Genomic DNA, 27,439 nt, shown 5'->3' on the forward strand with positions numbered 1-27,439 from the left:
TGGGACAATCGTCACAAGGAACATATGCCAAAGAAAAATTCCAAATCAGCGTATGCAAACCACTTAATTTCATCCAACCATAATTACACAAATATTGACAATAATTTAGAAATAGTACAACTCTGCAATAAAGGACGATACATGGATACAGTTGAGGAGTTTGAAATCTACAAGGCGTCAAAAGAACAACCACAGAATATATTAAATGAACAATTATCATTCGAATCAAACATCATCTACAACACCGCTATTCATATACACAATAAACAGAAAGCAAAGGAACGAGATAAGGATAACATTGGAGTAGGGGTAGGGGTCAACACCGACGGCACGTGACAGTCGCGACTCACCCTCAACCGGCGCCGTATCACGTGTGTTGTTACCGTCGTCTGGTCGACCAATATTAAATGTTTCGTGTTTCCGTGTGTTATGTGTTTTGTTCTCTATTTATTATTAAACTTTTGACGAACTCCACTGCGAGGAATATGAAGACTACTTGACATTCTTCTGACCTGATGATGTGCTCCATTCGCAGCACGAAACAGCTGTAGTCTTACTAACTACAAAGGATCGTTTTGACAGTAACAAGGTAATTTAAACCACTATAATATAGTTAATTCAGACGATCCAGAGGCCATTCCACCATGAAAATGAAAGATTGGTTCAGCTAAAAGTGGTGTAAGGGGTAGGTGGTTTTGTTTTCTCAAGATGTAGTCAAAATTGCAAATCAGCTTCCCATTTCCGAAGCAGGCATAATATTATTAACAGTGAAGAGTATTAATAAACATTCCACATCTTCAAATGCATGTTTAGTAATTAAAATATTTAACACTTTACGATTTACACATTGACGATTTACGATTATGCAATCTCACACCTCTTATGTCGTTTAAGGAATAATTGCATCTAATTTATATTTGGATCTCTTTTACGAATGCTTTGGTTTTCACAATACACCTTAAATTGTCAATATCATACAGCTATTCACTATGTTTTTATAAGTCAGAACATTCAATGCTCAAAACAGAATCATACACAAATCAGGTCAAACGTTATAATACATTTTTTATAGTAACCAAAACAAAATGCATTTTTTCAATGTAACTTATTTAGGCTCCATGGCAAGAAATAGTTTATTATTCAATATGAAGCAACTGTTTCATGAAGAATCTGTCTGTAGCTTCATTTAAATGGTTTTAACTAACAGCTGTAGGAATGTTATTATTATTTATTGCCCTCTCTGCAAAAATAAAACAAAATAATGGTGAATGTTTGATGTTTTCAGCATTTTTCACCAAACAAATATTTTTCTTAAACATAATACTATATATGGTACCAAATAGAAACTCTCCTGGTTATTTTGGTGGTGGAACCACGCTGATCGGTAAAAGAATCACAGAGAAATTGGTGAACATACATATAAAAAAAAAACATCACCACAGTCAAATTGAGAACCTCCTCCTTTTGTTGGTAGTGGGGAAGTCGGTTAAAAAGTATTTTTGTTTTCTATTTCCTAGCTTAGTTTGGTGATATCCAATATGAACAAAATATCGTTCATCACACGGACAAAAATTCTCTTATCGACACAAGCTTAAATTTTACGATCGAGGCCGAAAGGAGTCACTTGAACATTAATGAAATATACTATTTCATATCTCTTACCATAGTAATGTTTTTATAATGACAAAATACACTAAACTGCAAGAAGAATAGTTAAAAGATGACCAATAATATAAAGTAAATAATATCTGAACATGCACTCTAAACCAGTGACTAGACTGCAATAGATGCATCACACAACTAACTTAGTTCAAGGTCAGGGTTCGTATTACTTATTGATAAGACTTGTGTGTCTGTTTATAATATAGGGAAGAAGATACTTGTTAACTGCAACTGGTTAATAACAGGTATTACTTTCACAAACATCTGGCCCAAAATAGGCCTATTGTTGCAGCTTAATGTTTAACAATAAGTTATAGCCCTATTCCTATTATTATTCATTGACAAATCAAATAAGAACCAGTTAATCAAATAGCTTAGACATATTTATTTGAAGATATAATTTTACTGCTGCCAGTAATTAGGAAAAAAATTGAACACTTTTGTTCGACACATGCGAAGAAAATCTGCAAAACACAGAAATGAATAGCGTTCGTCAACTTGTCAAAGGTTTACGAGGGAACCGTGGAACCGACGATCTAGACAAGATGAAAAATCCAGAATATTTGATAGGCAAAGTAAGAATGTAATTGAATAAGCAAAGTCAACAATTCCATCAAAGGCCAAAAATGTAGTTGTAAATGGGATTATCTATTGAAAGAAACATACCCAACTATCTGAAAATACGGGCGAATACGACAACATATAAGATGGCTTTGTAAGGATATTGGAGCAATCTTCCTGGATCTAGGAAATCAGTAAGAAATGTCTATGGAAAAGACGGAGTTTAGTTTGGAAATTCAATGTTTAATAAAGTTATAGATGAAGTGATTTCTATTTATAAGAAAATGTGCCTGATAACACTGAATGGAGTAAATAAAAAAGGCCGTAACAGAACACAAAATGGAAGACAATCAGATGAAAATCAGGTTGCTAGTCGTAAAATCAATTTCCTCAATGACAAGATAAAATATTAAAGTAAAATATAAAAAAGTGTGATTAGAGTATAATTCTCAGACAAAATTCTGATGACTTGGCGAAAGAGTTGAACCCACATATACACTTGGATATACACTTAATACAAAAAGGTGTTCCTCTGTAACATCCATTCTCCAGCCGAACTACTTGACCGATTTTTACATTTGATGTGCCATTTTAATGATTATGATATAGCCCAACTACGAATGTTAATTAAAAAGGTAAATTTCTCTCAGGGTTTCGTCCTCCTGACGTTTAATTTATTTCTATAGTCCATTTTCAAAGATCCAGTTATGCTGACCAACTTCTTTTAAAACGGTTGAAATGTGAATTATAATTCAACCGCTGATCTTCCAGTTGAACTTTAAACTATGTCAGATTGTAAACAAGATACGAAACATCTTTTATGGGAATTGGTTTTAAAAGAGTTACTTTTTGATAACTGTGGACTAGCCTGATTGAGTTAGGTGTAAATCACTGTTCATGGCGTATTTATGAAATCAACGAATCATAAGTTAGTAGCTTTGTTCCCTTAGTAACCGTCTTAAAAGAACATTTAAAAGGTAAAAGGGTATTGTGTTGGATTCACTTTGCCTTGGAAAGTTTTGAACCCTATTAAAGTGCGGAATTTTCGCAACGGCCCCCTTGAAATATGCATTTACAAAAATAAATACTGTACACTAAAATTCAAAACTTGGCCCCAAAATTTAAAATTTCGGAAAACAATGATCAGCTGATCTATTGTATTAGCGGTGTTGCCAACTTGTTTCGCGTACTTCTTGCATGGTTGTTATAATTTATATTAAGCGTTTTAAGTTTAAAACTTGAAGTTTTCCGAAGTGAAATAAGGGTGCACAGGGAATTGTTCCCTATAACCAATGTAAAAAGCTTAGTGAAATATATTCCACATTAGATTTAAAGAACTTGTTATTCTGTTTTGCTTCATCACTGGCTAAAGCAGCTGGTTTTTGCCAAGAATAAGTATCGAAACCATCTTAAAGACCAAAATAAAACAGTGACAGTTCGATCTGTAAATTGGTAAGCAAGTTCCTTTCTGATGCAAAAACTCAAGGATAGGGAACAACAGATCGCCTCCGCCCTGTGCAAAAACTAGACCTTCAGATCCCTGAGTTGAGTGTGTGCCAGACCCTACTGTGGTGTAGCAATGTTATTCTTATATGATAATCACGTGGGCGAAAGAGAGAACTCTACGTTACAATACATTGAAAGAACAGTAAAAAATAGAAGTCACGGTTAATACACCAAAGTCATCAATGACTTTTTTGACATTATATTGTGAACTCAGAGGTAAAAAATTGTTTTTGAAGCTGTTAACAACATCTTGGGGATAAAATATTTCTGATTTAAACAGTGAAAACATTTCGAAAAAACCCCAGACTTTTGTTTATACTTGTAAACTCCTGTGTAAACGCGGCATAAGAAAACAAAAATGGTAAAGAGCGGTAATTACGGTATGTGTTCGTAATTCACACAAGATTCTTCTTACCACCATAATTAACTTGTCATCCATATACGTTTTAGTATATTATGTTCACGAAATTAAAAAGTAGGCTTTTTACGTATGTAATTGTACTTTATTTCGGGTGCCGCTACAATTGAAAGGACTGAAATACCCGTATAATTTCCAACAACAAAAATAATTCTAAAAAATTTGTTAAGTGACTTACAATTAATATTAATATGTTCATCATCATATTAAATTCTAAAGGAATTGCCTAACTATCTTGATATAAATTCTATTTATTGAGTTACGTTCTTTTGTTAAAAAGAAAATGTTCTTTTTTGTAACATATTTCATATCTTTACCGAACTGAATCTCACAGGAAGAGTATTTTAAAAAACACATCATTTGTTTTTCGTAATTATTGTTGTTGCCTTGTCTGGGTAACCATCGAACACCACTGTAGCTCTGTACATATTTTGACAGGACAAAAAAATTTCTCACAATTTCTCCATACGTTGCATTATTTGGCCATGCAACAATAATGGATGAGAAAACATCCTTGGTCAACAACTGTTGCAACTTTAGACTAGGCTGCTCAACAATTCCTTCTGAAAACGATTTCACCTTGATCGTGTACCTCTCCTGAGGGGGGGGGGTGCATCAACAAAACTGGATGGTGGTAGGGAAGCTAATTGCTGATTCGTATTCTAAATAGGGTTTTCTTTATCGGGACAATCGGTTACACATAAAGTTAAGAAATAAATATGTTGGATGTTAATATTAACTTTAGGTGTTCAAAACGAAGCGACGATTAACGAACGACGATTGACGATAAATGAAGTATACTTGGATAGTCAGCTGGGATAGTTATCTTGTCTTTCCTATTTACACCGACCACAGAATAAAAAATGTAATTTCATTTATTTTAATTATGTGGTCGCTGCCTATTTAGTCTTAACTCCACGACTTATGTTTTTTGCAATTTTGCGACGCAATGGTAGGTTAGAATCGATTCATCTCCCAACTAGTTTTTTTTTAAACATGTATTTACAACATACATTTAATTTTTGATCTCAGATCATGTACTCATACATGGAATTAAACACCTTAGCTACTGTAACACATACACATTACTCACATATAGGTATTCAGAAAAGTCTTTACTAAACTAACTACAGAACGTTAAATGTGTTCTACAAGAAGTAGCAAATACATAAGCCATTTACGTAAATTTATTTCATTGTAGTGGCACATAAAAAAATACCCTAGTCCTGTGAAATCCATTTACTGTACTATTTATATTTTGAACACTATACGCAAACTAACTGTTATCAACAGTAAATTTAAAGCTTAAATTGCGTACTAGAAGTTTTAAACAAAACATAATGTAGTACGGCCTCATATAAATATGCTACAAAGAAATGTTCCATAACATTAAATTATAAAAATATACTTTGAGTATGTTTGTCTTACTTTTTTTGACGAAACTATGAATATTAGGCTGCTGTGGTAAGGATTCTTTTGATAGGAAATCTTATTAAAAATGAATTTAAAATTGTTCGTCGATTTCAAGTATAAAGTCTTAGAGATATTAAACTAATTTAAAAGAAGATGTGAGGAAAGCACAAGGGTGAGAAGTGGGGACTTTTGGGAAATACACATATCAACATGGTCTAACAGCATAGAAAAATCCAGCTTTCCCATAATTACTTTCCATACAAAACCTATATTGACAGGGCTAGAGCAACAATTATAGCATAAACCTGGCTTAGCTACTCTTATTTGTATTATTTCTATTCTGTTTAATCTTTATCTCTTCTTTTTTGTTTTATTTACAATATTGCATTCATCAATAAGATTAAGATAAAAAATAAAAACTTTACTATACAAAGAGCCAAATGGTCCCACAATTATTCAGCTGAAAAATTGTGAATGTTTCGTTACTTAAGAAAAATCTCCAAAGCTTGTAACTTTAACTTGATTTTATATTATGTATTTATTGATAAATCGTATGTATAGGTAATGTTATTTTTTATATTCTTTTGCAGTTAGTAATCATTTATACATCTAAATATATTATATGTAGTTAATTGACAATGTTATATTTATTTTTTGTAAAATTATGGACTTTCCTTAAAATAAAATAAAAACTAAATTAATTACGCAATGTCTTGAGTTACCTATACTTTCCTATTCCTATATCGAAAATCCTAAATACATCTGTCTGTTTTATTTATTTTCTAGATAAAAAATATATAAAATCTGTTTTAAAACTATTTTCGATAAAAATTAAATATTTTAACAATGTTTTATTTATTTTTTTACCAAAGGTACAAACGAAAATATTTTTTTTATTCAAAAAATACATATTTACATCTATTTATTTTATGTCAAGTTCAAATCAATTATTATGAAAATGTTTTCGTAAAAAACAAAAATTAACTTTTTTACTATTTACCAATGAGTTCCTAAATACAAAATAAATTCCCATTGTAAATTACCTGTTCTTGCATCCTAGACCCCGGCAACACTACTGGGGCTGTATGCCCTCGAACGTCTATATACGGGGCAAGTTTTTGGGCGGTTTTTGAGACACGCTCGCCTTGCGTTGTCTCTTGTCTTGTTTTTTGACAAGGGAGAACAATCCCAAGGAGTGGGTAGCATGTGACTATGGTAATGCTAGAGGTAGGGCTGATGAGGAAAATGTTTTAGTTAAAAATTTTATTGTAAACCTCAAAAATGTAGTTGAGTTCATTGGATTGTTAGTTTATTTTCAAATGTCATCGCTATATAAAGTTATGAATTTACATATAGGCCTACAAAATACTAAAAATACAAAAAAAATTAAGACAATGTTTTAAGCTTTGGCTCACAGCATAGTTTTTAAATAAACACAAATAAGGTGTACGCTATGTAGGAGCTTTCAATGGCATGCTGATCAGTTAATACATAGGGGACAATGATTAATAATGAAGTCTTGTCAGTAATCTAATTAACGTTACCAACCAGATAGATGTATACTTCATCTCTAGGTCGTGAAATGGAAGTTTTTCCCCGTTTGGTGAACTATATTTTTCTTCTTGATCAGCATTTTACGTGTTGTTAAATTTACGGAATGTAAATAAAAGATACGTCTTGTAAAACTTAAATTAAGTGAAGTTTTAAGTGTTATTAGACGTACCTTTTATATTCTTTACGCTCTTATTAATTAACAAACTAAGCTAGAAAACTAGAATACTTTTTATGTAAATATAACCCCTCAAAACGACTTCCAGCTTGTTTTAGCGGATTTTCCAGACAAGGAATAAGCTATTACCGTAGTACTAATTGTCTGGACCCAGGACCGATTTGCTTTTTCGTTTTGAGGTCCCTAGAGGCAAAAACACCATCCGAGCAAAAATGATCGGATTTTGATTAAATTTTTTATAAACGTGTAAACCTACATTTATTTGAACGAGTTAGCGAGCCAGCATGATCGAACCTTGGTTTATGGAGTAAAAATAGATTTTATGGACAAAAAAAAACATTAAATTTGGCAAATTCTTTCCAAAATTTCTGTTTAAAAAAACTTATTTGGTATATTGAAGCTATATTGTGCGCCTAATGGTTACGGAGAAAATTCCAAGAAATTATAAATTTAAAATGCTTGTGTTATTCTTATAGAGAATAAGTAAACTGTTGTAGTTTTTGTTGTAACAGTGTAAATATTTCTAATTTCACATATAATAGGGGAACTCGGGGCGGAACGGGATACTTATTGTTTACATTACCATACACAGTATAAGGTGTATAATAAATACGATTTAAAGGTAGAAAACGAAACCTTATTTTATTTTTTACAAAATAGTAACATTATTAAAGGTTAAATTTACTGTTTTTATTTTTATTTTTCAATTTTAAATATTGTTTTTAATTAATGTTTTGAGGCTGGGGAGTTATCCTTGTATAGAAACAGGTTGGGAGATTTTGTGTCATTGCGTAACAGATTTTGACAATGTGTAAAAAGTTATATCAAGCCTACGCTATCAACGTGTTTGTTTTTAAGTGTCCTTTGAAAATATGTTAAAATAAGTTAATGTGTTAAAATATGTCTGGTTTATTTCAAGTTTATTCTTACTAAAGATATTTCCTTTTTGGGTATTTTTATAAAAGAATTAAAAAAGTACCTTGTTTAAAGGTTAAATGTCTTTTTGGTCCATTGAAAGGTGTATTTCCTCCTATTTTATTCACAATCGGTTAACAACGCAACTGTACAATTGAGAAAAATATGCAGGCGGATTAAAAATGTATACATTTTTTCAAACGTAAAACAATTTTGGTTAAATATAATTTACAAATTGCTGATTAGGCTGAAAGCCTAATTTTAATGTCTCCTTTACGTTTCATGGTAATCTTAAAACTTTCAACATCCTTTTTAACGATTTATTAGTTTTTCACTATAGAAATAAGTAATGAATTATGGATTTCACTAATTAGTCATTCAATTAATGAATACGGAGTGGAACTACAACATTACATGCAGTGTATTTATGTTTTCACAGAAAACAAAACACTTAAGGAAAGTCCCGCCTTGAAAACTGAGAAAGAATGAGGAAATGTCAAGGTTAAACTGAAGAATACAAATCACTCAGCATTAAAAAACTGGTCCGACACACGTGTGATTTAATTAATTAGCTTTGAATTTAAAAAATAATTATAGTCCTAAATTGAAAAAAAAAAATATGGGAATAGGACTGTTTTTAGTTTAGCATATGTAAAAGCGTGTATGTCGTGGAATCCCCAAAAATTGTCTTTAATGTTTCAAAAATTTCAACCGGTTTCTGTTACAGGTTTGATTTGACAAATTACTTAATTAAAAAAAATATAATTTACGAGAGGACCAATGCGCAAATTAGGCAATTTAATTCCGTTCAAAACTCGTTTCAAATGCAAAAGGAATAATGCAAGTTAATTTTTATATTGCAATATTATGGTTATTTGACATAGTTATTAGGTGAATAGAACTACTAATACAGTAAATTGAACGTTCTTTAGATACACACCATAAAGAGTTCACACTACCTCAATCAAGTTACAATTGACCAGTTACAAAAATAACCTTTAAATCAATTTTTATAAACTGGTTTGGTTTAAAATCTGTGGTTAAATAATCAACTGAAAGATCCGCTTTTAACATCTAAATTCACATCTAAACTGTTGTCAAAAAAGTTTGTCAGCATCACTAAATCTTTTGAAGCAGCCTATAAAAATAAATGAAACACATAAGGGGCGAAGCCCAACAGGAAATGCCATTTTTAGTTACATTTCGTCACATCAAGTTCAAAAACCGATAAAATAAACAAATGCCTAAATGTTCATTTGAACTTAAACAGACCCTCAATTTATGTAAATATAAATTGTAAATGAATAACTATATTGATGGGTACTAACAACGTTATTAAACTATCTTCGGTAATCAATGGAAATAACATTATTTGTAACGCACATGTATAAATGTACTGTTAAAACTTTTTTTTTACACAATCGTTTTATTTTTCAAACAATTACATTATTTTCTAAGAACTATTTAAAGAATGGATTATTATTAGAATATCAGTAAATCTATGTTCAAGAAATTGTAAAAATCTTATTTATTAAATAGTTGGTTATAAATTGTTTCAAATGTTTTTATTCTTAATTAATTGATATAAATAATTTTGTTTTGATCTTAGAAGTATTTTTCCATAAATCGATGGATTATGTTTATTGTAAGATTTTTACCTTGTCAAGCATGTTATTTCAATCTTCAGTATAGGCTACATAACAATTAATTAATATATTTATCCTTTACTGTACGGTAATGATCCTAAAGCAAACTCACTGTACTAAGTGATAAGGACGTAAACCATTTCATCGAAAAGATCACATCTTTCAAACAAAATTAAGAAAACAGTTTGTTTTAACAATTTAAATCAAAATAATTAACTTCTCATAAAGATAATTAACTTAAGTACGTTATTGTGAGTTATAATAATTTTATTGTGTTACCAATTACTATTACTTGTATACCAATATTTTTTTTTTCAAATTACCAATAATTGAGTTTTAAAAATGGAAAAGTTTAAAAAATGACAAACAGCGCAGCCTATTGATGCCAGAGTAAACTACAATCTGCTTTACCGACTCTTGATGGGATTATATTGTGATATTGTACCTGTTTAGATTCTATAGTGATAATAATCATAGACTAATCAATCAAGTGTTTAAATGTATTCGTAGTAGTTAAAAATAGATTAACTTTAGGTGAAATGGATATATTTCCAGAGATTATATAGCCTACCATATACCGAAAAAACTATATACAATTTTAGTATATAGTCAATGATAGTCTATTACTAATATAAATTATTACATAGTTATCGTGATATAACATTCGAACTTTATAATGTGATATACAACTTTGCTTTATTAAAGGTCGGATAGTATTTAACAAAACAAGTTGACTATTTTTCAATATCAGAAGGATATCTTAAATATTATTTAAGTTTGATGATAGTGGTTTTATTTTTTGAAATATTTAAGTAGAACTAATTAGAATGGTACTTGAACAATTTTTTTAATTTATGTCCGTTCTTTTAATTATCACGATCTTTCGTTCTTCTTTAACGAATTGGTTTAGTCTTTTATAGCGCTCTTTCTTTTGATTATTTCCTGCATATCTCAGGAATAAAAATTTCTTTTTTCTTATATAAGTAGTTATGAATAAATTTGAATTTTATCTTCATACAGTTGACAACATTTCACACAATTAATTCATTTGAAAGAGATTGGTTAATGTGTACAATTGAATTAAAGAAGCATAACAAACATTTGGTAAATTCATATATTAAAGTTTACCATATTATATTTCCAAGTTAAAAACGTGTAGGTTTGTTTTCAATGTAATTATTAAATCGTTTAACTAAATCGTTAACACTGAACGTATATTAAACTTTAGTAATTAAATTAACTTTAATAGTTGGTTTGGTTAAAATACTAATTCATTACTTATTAATTGCTCATAATCTCCGAAGAAAATAGTAATCAAATCTCTAGATTGAATCATTCTGGTGTTTTCTACTAATAGCATCTGATGAATGATGAAAACCAAAAGAGTGATTTATTTATAAACAGCTGACTAAATGGGTTTCACGAAACAAGAAACTGGCATGAGCCATTTCCCAAAACAAAACAAGTAAGCCATTCTAATAAACACAGATGATTTACAAGTAACGTTGATATATATTACTAGCTGTAACCCGCGGGCTTTGCCCCGTTTAACTTCTTAATTTTCAAGATGATCTCGTTCGCATGGCTCAATCACGTCCTGGTTGAGGTTCGTTCGCTACGCTCACTCACCTTTAGGTTGGAGCTCGTTCGCTACGCTCACTCACCTTTAGGTTGGAGCTCGTTCGCTGCCCTCACTTGCCTTCAGGTTATCTCGTTCGCTACGCTCACTTGCCTTTAGGTTAGCTCGTTCACTACGCTAACTCGCCTCCAGGTTGAAGTTCGTTCGCTATGCTCACTCACCTTTTGGTTGCAAATTAGCTGTTGTCATAAATGTAAAAGAAATAATAGTGCTGCACCCTGTTGGTAATCCTTGTAAGTTTTTAATGCTTTTGCATATCATAGAATCAACTTTTTAGTTGAAACAGCTGACTAAATTATTTAATTCCCTTTTAAAATGAATACTCATAAGGTTAACATGGGGAACTATAGAGCCACTAGGATTTTCGAGATAAGAATATGCCTATATGTTAATCGGGAATGTGAGCTATCATCATGCCAAATTTCAGCAAAATCCGTCCAGTGGTTAATGCGTTCACTTGTCACAAACATACATCCATACATACATCCATACAAGTAGTGTAAAAATGCTATTCACTGGATGAGGTGCAGCACGAGCAACCCCCAATTGTACCATAGCACCTCACCATGTGTACACGATATTTTACGTTTCACCTGTTTTGGATACATATGTTTTGGATATATATGCTATTTACTGCATGAGAAGCAACGTATAAAAAGGCTATTCACTGCAGGAGGAGCAACCCCAATTGTACCATAGCACCTCACCATGTGTACAGATATTTTACTCATGATGTTTCACCTGTTTTGGTTGTAATGTATATTTTATGTACACACACTATTCACTGGATGAGGAGGAATAACACCGTGTACTGTTCATAGTTAATGATAGTTCTTGCACTTCACAAATCTTATTACTTGATTGCTTTGCCTTGAATATTTATTTTGAGTGAGGTATTGGGATTATCACCGTGTAGTCTACTGTTTATAGTTTATGATATTTTACTGGGTGTTATTGAACTTAATAAATCTTTTTACTTGATTATTTTGGTTTGAGTATATATTTTGTGTAAAAACGCTATCCACTGTATATGAGGAGCAACACCGTGTACTGTTTATAGTTAACGATATTTATTGAACTTCACAAATCTTGTTACTTGAGTGCTTTGCCTTGAATATATATTTTGAGTGAGACTGCTATTCACTGGATGATGAGCAGAGAATATATAAATACCGTGTAATCCTTACTAAACTGATAAACAACGAAATCATTCAACTGCTACCAAGCGATGAGAAGGTTTGCAAAAATTGAGCTCTGCCTCCTGGTACCTTCTTCCGATTCTGCGATTCTGTGTAACGGTAACACTCCCGTTAGATGAACGGTAAATTCGCAGTAGATGGAGGCAGGTCAGCAGTGATCTTCGCAGTTGCGAATGATTCTGTGTAACGGTAACACTCCCGTTAGATGAACGGCAAATTTGCAGTATAAAATGGAGGCAGGTCAGTGATCTGCGCAGTTGCGAATCGCATCTCCTTGCCGACACTAGTGTCCCAGCACATCTAAGGTATGTAACTCTTTACATTTGTCTGATAGTTCTAACTCTATTCAACCTTTAGATTATCTTGTTACATTGGACAATTCTCGTGCACAGTGATTTCTTAGCTGATTTTGATTTTAATTGTACAAATTAAATGAGGAAACACTTTTGAGAAATATGTTATAAACCCTAACACTGTTCGATTTAGAATATTTCTGGGTCTATTTTTTATTATTCCGTATAACTATACACTAATACTATATAACTGTAGTACACTGTGTACTGAATATTAATGTATTGAATAAGAATGAGTTCTTTGTTACTGTCATATTTTTGAGTTAGGGTTAAACCTTTATCATCTTGAGAATTTTATTATTAACTAGCAGAGTACCCGTCCTTCGTACGTGGTTGGCATCAGTGTAAAATGCTTATTGCAGATAATACTCTTACTTAGCGCTTGCAATGGGGGAGGACACAGTTTAAATTTATGGTATAATATTTTATTACACAACTATCATAGCCATCATGTTCCAGTACTTTACCTAAATAATAGAGAAAAAGAATTATTAAAGATTTCAAAATATCATAAATTATTCATGAAATTAAAAATATAAAATCGCTATAAACATGCCTACTTTGACAGTTAGTTCTCACTGGGTACTACACTTTTGTTGCTACTTAGTTCAAATTAGCGGTTGTCATATATAATGCTGCACCCAATAACTTTTTAAGTCTTTTGCATATCATAGAATCAACAGCTGAATAAATTCTTTAATTCCCTCATAATGTTAACATGGGGAACTACAGAGCCACTGGGGCGGAGATCTTTTAGATAAGAATATACCTATATTGGGAATATGAGCTATCATCATGCCAAATTTCAGCTCAATCTGTCCATTTGTTAATGTGTGATTGAACTTCAAATCAACACACAAACTTTCACATTTATAATATTACTTATTACTTATTGTTGAGTTGACATAAAATATTGATATAATATTTTATTTCAGTTTATGGTTGGAGAGTGTCTCATGTACCCTGTTTTCAACACTACCTATATTATTTGGTAAGTAACCGTTTTCTTTTTAGTCATCTTTAGAATCCCTATTTTCTAGTATGTTAAAGGTAAATTATTGTAATTGGCTTCATGTTTTGTTGGAGTTTTTAATTGGATACCAAGTTACAAAAAGTTTCATCATAGACATTTTACATGTTAATTCCAGGGGAATGAGCATTGCTCAAGGTGTTTAATTCGTTTAAGAGGTTGAATAACTCAGTCTACAGATAATTTTGGATTAATTAAGCCGTTCTCTCATTCTTAATTATAGAATAAACTCTTTCATGTGGATAAGTTGTTGACCGTTATTGCGTTAGTCACTGGTATCACTGGTATCGTGGAACAATGCGTCAATTTTGTTTAAAAATACAAAATGTCATCTAGACATACATAAACATTATATTCTAGTTGTAAAATTCCCTTAAAAATCACTGGGGTAGAACCATTTTGACGGGTCTGTATCAAACTTAACACAAACCATCCTTGAATGCCTGAAAGTTTTATTACAAATTGTCAAGCGGTTTCGGAGACCATACTAGGGTATATACATACATATTTCCTCTTTTATAGATATAGATCGTGTATATTTGAACAGTTCTAATTACTCTTTTCTTAGTAATACATCATACATACCAAATGTATCATTCATTCATAGGAATGTCATTTTCCTTTGTAATGTCCTACTGATTTGTTACAATTTAGTAAAATATATTAAAGTTTTCAACTAATATTCCCAGAACAGAGTCTAGCATAGATATTTTTTACAATCATAGGAGCTGTTTTTATTGAGATTATTATGTGCAACCGTTAGTTATTGACTATTAAAAATGAGTGGTATTTTGCTTATAAGAGTGATATGTAAATATAATGAATATAATGGTGTGAAATTATTGACTCATTTTTTTTTCAGCTAATATTTTGCTACAACTTCCACCACAATTCAGTAATAGACCTTCCTCCTATATGTGGTAAGTAAACATTAAACATGAATAGTTACTAGCTAGATTTCTCATCCTTATGGAACAGCTGAAGACAATTTTATTGTTAGTTCTGTACGGTTTATGTAGAGGTCGTGTTTTGTTTACAATATTACAGTCATTTATAACCTCGTTTAACCAAATAATACGATCCAATCATGAACAATAACTTGTCCCCTGGTTATATAACTAAACAGTAAAGCACAAATTAAGAAATTAACCCTAAAATAATAGAAACAAAATGTTGTCGACACTAGCGCCCAGTGTCACCGTACATAAACTAGACACAAAAATGTACTTTAAAATTTACAGTGGAATGAGAAGTCTAATGTTATTAGTTTGCATGTTATTTTATACCGGGTATAATCTTAGAACATAAAGGTTGTCTAAACTAAATTATAATTGGTTTTTTTTTTTTTTTTTTTTTTTTTTAAATCTAATACCAGTTTGCACGATGGGCCTTATGGCTATGCTCTAGCCAACGTGTCTTAAAAGGGTAATGCGATATTAATGATTTCTTACTACGAACTAGAGAGATTTGGAGCAAAGTCGAGTTACAGGGTCGGGTGAGTTGAGGTGGGTCGGGTCATTGACATAAACCGGTTCTGAGTCCAGTAACGGGAGGGCATGCTTTCGTTTTCACTTTGCATTAATGAGCCTCGACTGTGGGTCATCATTCTCTCCAATGTTTGTTTTATTTTGATTCAAAACCTTCTTTCTATTTCGTTCTTTTTTTTTCTTTTAGGGCAGATGGACGACCCACAACCATCTACTTCTAGTTTCGGAGATACTGGCTTTTTCCCATGCTCATTATGTTCAAATGCATATGCGACGAAAAATGAGCTGGATAGTCATATAAAAATTGTACATAAAAAGTTTATTTGTGACATCTGTGATTTGGTATTTAATAGAAAATCTAACCTTAAACGCCACAAAGACCAATCACATAATTTTCCATCCTCAACATTCAGCTGTGACACATGCCACAAAGCATTCAAAGATAAATCTAACTTGAAACAGCATATTGCTCTTAAACATGTAAGAAATATTCCTGTATATAATTGCGAGATTTGCGAAGAAACATTCTCACGAAAATCTAATTTGACACAGCATATTGGTCTTAAACATGCAAGAAATATACCTGTATATATCTGTGAGATTTGTAAAGAATCATTCTCACGAAAATCTAGCTTGAGACGACATATTGCTATTAAACATGCAAGAAATACATCTGTATATAACTGTGAGATTTGTAAAGAATCATTCTCACGAAAATCTAACTTGAGACGACATATTGCTATTAAACATGCAAGAAATACACCTGTATTTAACTGTGGCATTTGTGATGAAACATTCACACTCCAATCTAACTTGACACGGCATATTACAAATGTACACTCCAACATTAAAATACTGTGTAAACTGTGTACTCCCCCAAAAATATTCAAGAATCAAAGGAGCATTGTTTTACACAATAGATTGAAGCATAACCTTCCTAAGAGTAGATTTTACTGTCCAAAGTGTACGAGCTCATTTCATCTACTTGACAACTTCAAACGTCATTTAGAAGAAAATCATGAACTAAAATCAACCAATTTCCAATGTAAAAGATGCCCTAGAAAATTTGTAACTGAGAAAGGTCTCCTAGCTCACCTTGGAACTAAACATCGGTTCTTACCTAAACGAGTTAAATGTAGGTTGTGTAGCAAAACTTTTGCTACCAACAGTTCTTTAGTTTTACATCTCAAACTTATCCATAACATGGCAGGAGGTTGTTATTTCTGTCGCATATGTAGTGACAAATTCAAGACTAAAGAAGATTTGGAACTTCATCAGTGCTTTAGTGAGAAAACCTTAGACACGAAATACATCCAAAAATCTCCCCCTGAACTAAACAGAGAAGAATCTTTTAAGTACGCAATTTCTTCTAAGGATAATACTACTGTATTTGAATGGGGGGAAGATGTAACAGACTTTCCTAGCTTTGAGAGGAGAAATTGTGTTTCGCTGTCAATTTTTTCTATTCATGAAGGAAAACTAATTCCTGCGTATATCACCAGTGTTGGCTTTGTAGATGAAGATAAACACTTTGATTTGATTAGAGTGGGAAATGTGTACCACCTAATCCTGGACTTTGAAGGATTGCTAAGGAACAGGATATCTAAACATCGACATTTTGTAAAAATGTGTAGAAGATGTAGGGCTTATTTTTACAACACACCTAACAAGAAAGCAGAAGAACAGCTCAAAAGACACGCAGAATTTTGTCAAGGAATTAGTGGCGGCCCATTGTTTAATGACACTCCAAAGGGCAACAAATCTAAGCTTTACTTCAGGAATTTTGAGAATCTTAGAAAGAAACGATTCACAATTTATCTGGATTTTGAATCATTGACAATACCTGTTGAAGAACCCGGATCTAGCAACACTGTTATTCTACAAAAACATATCCCCTTTTCATTCGGATATTTAGTAAAAGATGAAGAAAGTGACATGCTGACCAACTACAGAGCCTACTGTGGTCTTGATGCTCCAAGCAAGCTATTTGACATGCTAAAAGAAGATGTAGAAAAAATTGAAAAGGTGTTATATACAAAGAGAATAAGAGATGTCCCTGAACTTACCGATCAACAACAACATGAGTTTGACCTAGCTACTACATGCCACATATGTTTAAGAGGAGGTTTTGATGATAGAAATAAAAAGGTACGCTCACATGATCATGTCTCTGGCCGATTTTATGGAGCAGCCCACAATCGCTGTAATCTTTTTTACAGAGACCAGAGGGTTGTAAATGTCGTCGTTCATAACCTCTCCCGCTACGATGCAAATTTCATTATTCCAGAATTAGGAAAACAAGATGGTAAAATCACGGTCATTCCCCACACAACAGACACTTTTATAAGTTTCACTAAGAAGATGGGTGGCATGACTGTTCAATTTATTGACAGTTACCGATTCCTCTCTTTCTCTTTGGATAAACTGAGTAGCTTTCTCAGTGATGATAAAAAAGCATTATCACGTAAATACTTTCCTGAGGACGAAACATTCAATCTTATAACCACTAAAGGCTTTCTACCCTACGACTATCTCTCTTCACTCTCTAAACTTGAAGAAACATCTCTCCCTCCAATGGAATCATTTTACTCCATTTTAACAGATGAAGACATAAATCCACAAAATTACGAACACGCAAAATCCATTTGGCGAGTTTTTGAATGCAAAACCCTAAAGGACTATGTCATGATTTACCAGATGTGTGACGTTTTACTATTGGCAGATGTATTTGAGGACTTTAGAGCAATGTCAATGAGGGAATTCCAACTCGATCCACTATACTATGTAAGTACTCCAGGACTGACCTTTGATGCCATGTTACGTTATACAAATGTAACAATTGATTTGTTAACTGACCTAGAAATGGTCAAGTTTGTTCAGAGAGGAATGCGTGGAGGATTAGTGGGATGCTCACACCGCTTAAGCCGTGCAAATAACCCTTATATGGAACACCTCTACGATCCCACAAAACCAACCTCTTATTTATGGTATATTGATGCCAATAATTTATATGGCTTTTGTTTATCGAAACACCTACCAATAAGTGAATTCACTTGGGTTGAGGGGAATGACGATTTAGTGAAAGAAGTCCTACAACTACCCCCGGACTCAGACACCGGCTACTTTTTGGAGGCGGACTTCCAATACCCCGATCATCTACACGACACTCACAACGACATGCCGTTCCTACCCGAGGTCCAAGTGATTGATGGACAAAATATGCTAATGGAGACACTTGGCTCGAGGACGAAGTATGTCTGTCATTACCGAGCTCTACAACAGGCTGTGGAACACGGACTAATTCTCACCAAGATCCACAGAGGAATCAAGTTCAGGCAATCCCCATACATCGCTCCATATGTCGAATTGACGACCAAAAAGAGAATTGAGTCAGGCAACCCATTTGAAGAGGAATTTTGGAAGCTTATGAACAATGCTTTATATGGTGAGTGTCAATTAACACCTAGATTTTCACACAATTTTTCAAGTTATGTCAATTAACAACTAGATGTTCCACACAAATTTTACAAGTTATGTCAATTAACACCTAGATTTTTACACATATTTTACAAGTTTTGTCAATTAACATCTAGATTTTCACACAAATTTTACAAGTTATGTCAATTAACATCTAGATTTTCACACACATTTTACAAGTTATGTCAATTAACACCTAGATTTTCACACATATTTTTCAAGTTATGTCAATTAACACCTAGACTTTTCACACTCATGTCAAAAATTCATGGATAACTAGTGTACCTGTTGCTTGAATTTGAGAATATTTTGAAACAAATAACAGTCATAATTTCTGATAGTCGATTCAAAGATTATGGAAATACTCACGATGTACATAACAGTGTAATATGATCAACACTTATTATAGGCTAAAAATTATAATGGTCTTTTCTAGAAATGTTTCCCACTCATAGCCGTATTAGGTTGTCCATAATAACGATTATAAATCATAGTTTACAAATCGGGTCTTTCAATGATTGCTCAAGAAATTCAGCACAGCGTTAATTCAGTTTTCTTTTTGACCAAACATTCTCACTTTATTCCATTGTAATATTTACATCAACCCAAATTAAAATGTTTTTTTTAAATATTTCATTTCTGTAGCACATGTTTCCTTAAATATTAACAAAAATTAAATTATCTAGCTGACAAATAATATGGATAACACAGGAACTTTAAAAAAAAAACACTGAGATATAAGGTCAGTTTGCAAATCTACACTCTTTGATGGGGGTTAAATCTTATTAAGAATTTAACTATTTCCCACCCTAAAATGTTTGCTTTTCTTTTTCAGGGAAGACTTGTGAACGAGTGGAAAAACGGATCCGAGTAGTAGTCCCAACGACTTGTGAACAGGCTAGCAAACTATCGTTTAGCCCGCAGTTTATAGACAGTTATGATTTTGGTGAAAGTCTTGTTATGTACAATATGGCCCCAAAGACAATCGTGTTTGACAAACCCATCTTTATTGGTGCAGCAGTCCTTGATTTGAGTAAAGTCCACTTATTTTCTTTTTACTATGATGTTCTAAAACCTAAATACGGGGACAACATACAAATCAACTACAAAGATACCGATGCATATGCTATGACGATATTCACTCAAGACCTATACAATGACATAGCTAACGACCCCAAAATTTTGAATGAGCTTGACACCCGGAATTACGACCCTAAACATCCTTTACATTCTTTAAAAAATAAACTGGTCCTTGGTAAGTTCAAAGATGAACTAGCACCCAACATTTTAACGGAGTTTGTCGGTCTACGCAGTAAGGAGTACGCCACCAAGAAGTTTGATGTAAAGAAGAAAATCGAAGAAACAAACAAGAAGAAAAGCAAAGGAACACAGAAGAGAGTAGTACAGAAAGAGGTGGACTTTGAAGACTATAAAGATAGCCTCTTTAACACACGACCTAAGGAAGCAGAAACTAAAACTGGACTATGGTTAGATAATGTACGAATATCATCTTCAAAGGGGGCAGTATCCCTAATTAAACAGAGAAAGCTATGCTTAAATCCAGATGATAAGAAACGGTACATTTTACCAAACAAAATTGATACTCTTGCGTTCGGACACTATGCTATCCCAAAACCCGACTAAGATTAATTATTCTAAATTTTTCAGATATATAAAAAGGAATGGAGTTAGTTCTTGTTAGAAGTGCATTTCAAGGAAAGGTGGAGAGATGGAGTGTCCAACACATCGGGGAAACATGTAGAAGTATGGAAGATTTTCTTGAGGACCTGAGGGAGCAGATTCAAGAAATACTAAGGAAGAATGTAGAGAAAAACAAGGTAGTTAGATTTCAATTTTACATAGAATCCCAATACACAAAAGATGGTGATGTTAGTAAATTGAATTTTAAAACTAAATCAATCATCCTAACAGTAGAGAGTAGTATAGCTAATGAAATTGAGAGTGGTTTCAATAAACTTTTAACGGAGCGTGGGGAATGTGAGGCCAAAAATTCAGGACAGTGTTTTGAGAAAGTAGTTAAATTTGAAATGAGAATTAACAAATAAAAAGGGTCTATATGTATGTTCTATCTTGTAATGCCAGTAAGTAGTTAATTATGTTTGTTTATTTTGAATTTCCCACACTTGGTGCCACTAACTTGTAATAATGATTTTGCCAGTACGTAGTTAATTATTACTTTCAAGGATGTTTTTTATTATTTTTCTTGCTCTTGGTGCTACTGAGTTCTATCTTGTAAGGCCAATACGTAGTTTATTATGATTGTTTATTTTGAATTTCCCCGCACTTGGTGCCACTATCTTGTAATACCATTACGTAGTTTATTATGTTTGTTTATTTTGAATTTCCCACATCTAGTGCCACTGAGATATATGTATTTTGTTGTTGTATCTTGTAATCCCAGTACATAGTTTATTATGTTTGTTTATTTTGAATTTTCCCCGCACTTGGTACCACTGAGATATATGTATTATGTTGTTGTATCTTGTAATATAATCACGTAGTTAATTATTACTTTCAAGGATGATTGTTTATTATTATTATTATTATTTTTTTTTTTTTTATGTTGAATTTCCCACATCTAGTGCCACTGCTTATCAATCCATTGTACTAGTGGGGTGTGTTGGTTCCTTTGATAATGTTTGTTGTACAGGGTTGTATTATATGTATATTCATGTACAGGATCTAAAGGATACTAGAAAAACATTATTCATTAATTTGTTATATCCATTTATTTGCTCTCCAGATGTCGTCAGATTGCGTGATTTAATTAACCATCGTTAAAGACTCAATTATTACATGTGTTTTCCAAGGAATTACAAAGTACATAGCTTTTAATATTATGTAAATATATTAATTTAAAAGTAAACTAACTAAACTCAAAGAATGATTTTGTATATACTTTTAAAGCAATTAGAATCAATTGTTAATTTTATATGTATCTAAACTACTTGCCACATGTTGTCAGTTTGTCTGATTTAATTAACCATCGTTAAAGACTCAATTATTACAAGTGTTTTCTAAAGAAATACAAAGTTTTTGATATTATGTTTTCATCAAAATGTAACAATTTAAAAGTAACTAAACTCAAAGAATGATTTTGTAGGCCTTTACACTTGAAGCAATTAGAATCAATTGTTAATTTTATATGTATAATGATGTGAGCATAATTCTATACTAAGCTACTCCTGCTGAATTACTGTTCATATATCATCTAAATGGTTATTTTGAGGACAAATTATAGAATTATTAGACATTCATTTTGGAGTTATTATTAAACCCCCACCCATCATTTTCATGGCAGCACCAATAATTATATTCAACTGGTTAAACTAAAATTTATTTTCTTTAATCTATTTCACTTAGAATAATAGTGTCATTGGAAATAAGGATGGAGGTCACGAGACGAGAGAAGGATGGTGGGTCTGGACAGCTGGCAGGACCCCTTTTCCTTTCACTAGTCAATGTGTAGATGAAATCAATGAACACACAACAACGTATTTAAAATAGAGAATGACAATTTGGTGAGAAAGCCCCTACAAAATATATATTCAAGGCAAAGCAATCAAGTAACAAGACTTATAATGCTCAATAAATATCGTTAACTATGAACAGTACACGGTGTTGCTCCTCATATACAGTGAATAGCATTTTTACACAAAATATTTATCCAAACCAAAATAATCAAGTAAAAAGATTTATTAAGTTCAATAACACCCAGTAAAATATCATAAACTATAAACAGTAGACTACACGGTGATAATCCCAATACCTCACTCAAAATAAATATTCAAGGCAAAGCAATCAAGTAATAAGATTTGTGAAGTGCAAGAACTATCATTAACTATGAACAGTACACGGTGTTATTCCTCCTCATCCAGTGAATAGTGTGTGTACATAAAATATACATTACAACCAAAACAGGTGAAACATCATGAGTAAAATATCTGTACACATGGTGAGGTGCTATGGTACAATTGGGGTTGCTCCTCCTGCAGTGAATAGCCTTTTTATACGTTGCTTCTCATGCAGTAAATAGCATATATATCCAAAACATATGTATCCAAAACAGGTGAAACGTAAAATATCGTGTACACATGGTGAGGTGCTATGGTACAATTGGGGGTTGCTCGTGCTGCACCTCATCCAGTGAATAGCGTTTTTACACTACTCATACATCCAAACTTTCTCATTTATAATATTAGTAGGATGGGACCTCAGCTTCTACAGCATACAGCAAAACAATACAGCTTTGCCTTATTTCTTGGCCTGTTTTCATTTATTACTTTCCAAATACCTTTAGTTTTACTGTCTGATTCTTCGATCTCGTCAATTTACCATTTTCGTCTTTAAATCTCTAATTAGTTCCCTATATTCATTTTTTTTATCTCAGATAGTCTCTCAGATAGATTCTCAGATAGAACATTATCAGATTTGAGGTGCTTTGTCTTCTCATAGTATAAAAGACATGGCTCTTTTAGCTTTAAAAGTTCAGCTGAACATAAAATTTGTCTTTTGTTTTTTGAATTGAGTTTTTAAATTCTTTTTTGAAATTAAATGTCGAAATGATAAATAATTAATGTACTTTTGAAAGCATTAAACTTACTAACAATATTCTCAGCTTCGTACAGATCTCTCCAGTTCTCTAGCTGGTGGCAGAGTAAGGTTTAAAGGTATATTGGTGGAATTAAGGCTCCTACCGTACGTTAAGTTCGCTCCTAAACGATCAGTAGGCAAGTTAGTGTTGAACAAAATTGATTGAGCATAGTGGTCGGACAGACAAGGTTTTTATGACATCGCTCTTGAGGTTTTCATTATCGTTTGAGAATATGTGGTTTGGAGAGTAAACAGTATAATTGTAAATATATTATTAAAAGTGCTATTTGAAGTATTTTTGTACATTCAGGTAATTTAACAACACGTACGATGCTGATCACGAAGTTATTTAGCAATAATAACCAACAACAATAAAATCTAGTAAAAAAATCCCTAAAGTATTTCTTGTCAGATTTATTCAGTTCCAGTAAATCGGTTTCTCTATTCCATCTATCCCACGTGTCGTGGGAGGCAGCAGGATTTTCACTTTTATGAATGAGGAAGCAAAACTGGGAATCGGAGAAAGGTAAGTCACAGGGGGAGGGGGCCTCCATTCATGGAGCGGAGCGAGTGAGTGGAGAGTGGTCCGGAGTCAGTTGGCGAGTGGCAGCTATGAAGAGTGTACGGATATGTGTGTATTTGGCCGCGCTACTGCCCTTAGGTGAGTACAAAGTACCATATGGATATACTTGTCTACCAATATAACCCCATGTTGGAGATTACTTTTCTTAAATTTAATTTTTAAGTGACAGCTGATACAGTTTTTGTATCAATGGTGTTTCAGCCAGGATGATCACCAAGAATTAATTTTTTTAATTTATGAAACAGATCTCACTATAAGGGATGTATAAGAAACGCTATCATAATTATGGTTTTCAAAAACTCTCCAGATAGGTTGGTAAGGGCCTCAAAGTTTTTATGTATTTGCAGCTACATTTCCTACACTATAACAACATTTGTGGTCTCTTAAAGCTAATTTTACGGTCTCTATTGTCGCGATGTTTTCTTTCAAATTGATGAAAGTTTCACAGTTAAGGGACGTATTTGAGAAAATACAGTGAACCTGGTCATCAGAAAAAGGTGAAAACATGGTTTGCATCGGTCTCAACGTTTTCGAGTAATTGAAATGTATCAATTACATGTAAAAGTTTTTTTATAGCAAAACAGCTGATTCAGATTCCTTTTCTATGGTGCTACCTTCAGCCTAAATCGTTATCAAAATGAACGTTTTATAAATTTTTTGCTGTAAGCGTTTAAAACGACTTTTGTAGACAGTTTCTTTTAGTATTACGGTTGTTGGAAACAGCACAATAGATACGGATTCTGAATGTTTTATAATCAAATTAGAATGTGGAAAATGTTAGAAAAAGCTATAATTGGTGAATCACTTCAAAGAAGTGCTTGTTTTCAATTACTGTAGCTTATATCAATATTCCTTATCACGTGATTTTGCATTTCATTTTTTACATTTTTATGTCCCACCTTTATATCCTCGGACGCTAGTTCTAGTCCAGAACTACAAGTATTATATTGTCTGTGCCAGAACTTTTAAACATTGGGCTAGTCCTAGATGATTGCGGCATTAACACACGGATTAAAAAAAACCAATGACCAATTTGGTCCATTGGTTTTTGCATGTACTACCATAGGGTATATTATAATAATACTAATGGAACAACAGTTACACGAAATTCAAATTAACTGTTTGTTAAGGACGATGAATTTGTAAAATGACAACCGTAGTTTACCCGGCTTGCTAAACAGTTTGAAAACTCTGTATATCCAAATTTCAAGGTTTTCGTAGCTTCAAACATCGAAAAATAATTTTGAGATACTTACTTTCTATTTTGGTCTGTTATTATAATAATATAGCTACAAAACCGATTTGTTACGTTATTTTATGTGCGGTACTATTTTTATATAACATACCTCGAGTAAATATGGCATATTACAGGATGTAGGCCTATCTGCAATCAATGTTGTCATTGCTTAAGACTGGAAGACTTTTAATGATGTTTACTACGTCTGAAGAACTATTGTTTAGGAATGTGGAAAACTACTCAAGTTGTATACCACCAAATACTAGCTTATCCGGACAATAATAAATGTTTATAACTTTGAATACCAAGAAAACTGTTTTTTTTTTTTAGTGGTGCATATTTATATAATGGAGTATCTTAAGCTGGTTTACCTAACTAGAATTGAATTTTGTATTCATTTCAAATAAATAAACAGTTGTCTATCTTACATTAAAGATGTTTGAAAAATATGTAGGCTTTAATGATGCTTGATAAATATTTAAAGTGCAGTTTTATCCAGCCAGTATACAATCACCTCTTTCGTAAAAGAGCAGTCTCATTGATAATAAATTTTAATTTTAATATTAAACCTTGAGTATATACAATCAATGAATGTATCCTTGAATGCGGAAGGTAAAAATATCCAAAATAAGTTATTATTTTCGTAAAATTCATATACGATACACCTTATTATTTTTTCGTCATGTATTGAATAGACATTCGATTCTGCTGTAAAGGCGTTAAATTTATTATTTTGTTTATGCCTGTATACAAATGTACAAAATGTATTAAAATTTATATTTCTGGTCCCTGGACTACTTTATTATATTTAGACAACAGGTTTTTACGGACCTCCGTAAAATAGTCGAATGATTGCTCAGTAGCTTACATGTTTCGTTGTGAATACAACATTCTCAAGGCTTGCAACTCGTCAAAAACACAATTTAAACAAATAACATACAAACAATAAGTAATATAAAAAAACATAAAACCTGTACGTATACATGAAAAAATAAGTAATAGACGCGCTATCATGATACTGATTTAATCTGGCGCAGCGCGGGGTTGGTGCTACCCGACCAAGGAAGTAAAAACGCAAGAAACGGGTTGTAAAAACCTATTATTGTGTCAATTATTTATGTATAAATTACACAGGCAACATCATTAAGATCATCAGTTTCTTCAGCCAGGCTAATTTATCTAATACCGGTACTCAAAAACAAGCGCGTGTACGGGCAAAGTTTTTTTTCGTTAGGCGATATTTTTTGTAGAATATGGGGTATTTAACCACGGGAAATCGATTGGAGTTGGTCACAAGGCTGGCAAAAATCCAGTTTCCGTCCTATAGTCCTTGAGGGCCCATGTTATCGTCAATATCTGTTTAGCTGCAGTTAACCAAAACAGCTGATTCAGGTTATTTTATTGTCACCATTTGTTTTTGTTTGATGTGTAAACAAGAATAATTGTATTGGTAAGTTTGGACTAACGTGTTATTGAATTTAGTTATAGTTTAGCTAACTAGGTACATAATTGTGTAATATTTTCTAATAATTTTCAAGATTAAAACGAAATGCTGAAGACTTAAGAAGCGAAAATATATACATAATTTGCAAGATAGAGAAGCTATTATCGATCGTCGGGAAACGAATTTGACCTCCTCGTCTATAACCAAGCCAGTTCCAAACAGCCCAGAATGTCTCAGAACCTCGGTCAAGTCGAGAATCAAAGAGTAAAAGTAAAGAAACAATTTCATATTAACTAGCCCAACAAAATTATAAACGATCCGATCATCTTGAGTAGGGGTAGACGGTTGGAAGACGCCACTCCTCAAACCGAAAGTCGCCATATCAGCAGGTGTGTTTTATTAAATCCAATCAAAGCTTGGTGTCGATCCTGGTACTGATAATTAACATTTAGGTTCACCAAAATGTATTAAGTATTTTCTTAGGATCATACCAACCTTCTGATATCTCGGCGAGCGAACAGTATAA

General features: G+C 32.5%; 2 protein-coding genes across 2 annotated transcripts in view; both read left to right on the forward strand.

The window, feature by feature from the left end:
• Nucleotides 1-16,761: 16,761 nt before the first annotated feature.
• LOC128985259 (uncharacterized) lies at nucleotides 16,762-20,679 on the forward strand. The gene is made up of 2 exons (XM_054404650.1): nucleotides 16,762-19,003; nucleotides 19,871-20,679. Exons 1-2 carry the CDS (start codon nucleotides 16,762-16,764, stop codon nucleotides 20,677-20,679), a joined length of 3,051 nt encoding a protein of 1,016 aa, XP_054260625.1.
• A 3,523-nt stretch (nucleotides 20,680-24,202) lies between these two features.
• LOC128987313 (chitin deacetylase 1) overlaps nucleotides 24,203-27,439 on the forward strand; it is a 40,017-nt gene continuing 36,780 nt past the window's right edge. Inside the window, exon 1 of the mRNA XM_054408088.1 lies at nucleotides 24,203-24,310. Coding sequence (XP_054264063.1) covers nucleotides 24,262-24,310 — 49 coding nt within the window. The 5' untranslated portion in view covers nucleotides 24,203-24,261. The remainder of the gene's footprint in view (nucleotides 24,311-27,439) is intronic.

Source organism: Macrosteles quadrilineatus, unplaced genomic scaffold (genome assembly GCF_028750875.1).
Source record: "Macrosteles quadrilineatus isolate MER2022 unplaced genomic scaffold, UCM_ALF_1.0 Scaffold_2__2_contigs__length_208266976, whole genome shotgun sequence".
Lineage (NCBI taxonomy): Eukaryota > Metazoa > Arthropoda > Insecta > Hemiptera > Cicadellidae > Macrosteles > Macrosteles quadrilineatus.

Excerpts from the sequence above, each read along its gene's own strand:
- LOC128985259 (XM_054404650.1), top strand. The coding sequence starts at position 16,762 with ATGGCAGGAGGTTGTTATTTCTGTCGCATATGTAGTGACAAATTCAAG. Across the intron at positions 19,004-19,870 it reads TATGAACAATGCTTTATATG|GGAAGACTTGTGAACGAGTG; the intron begins GTGAGTGTCAAT and ends TTTCTTTTTCAG.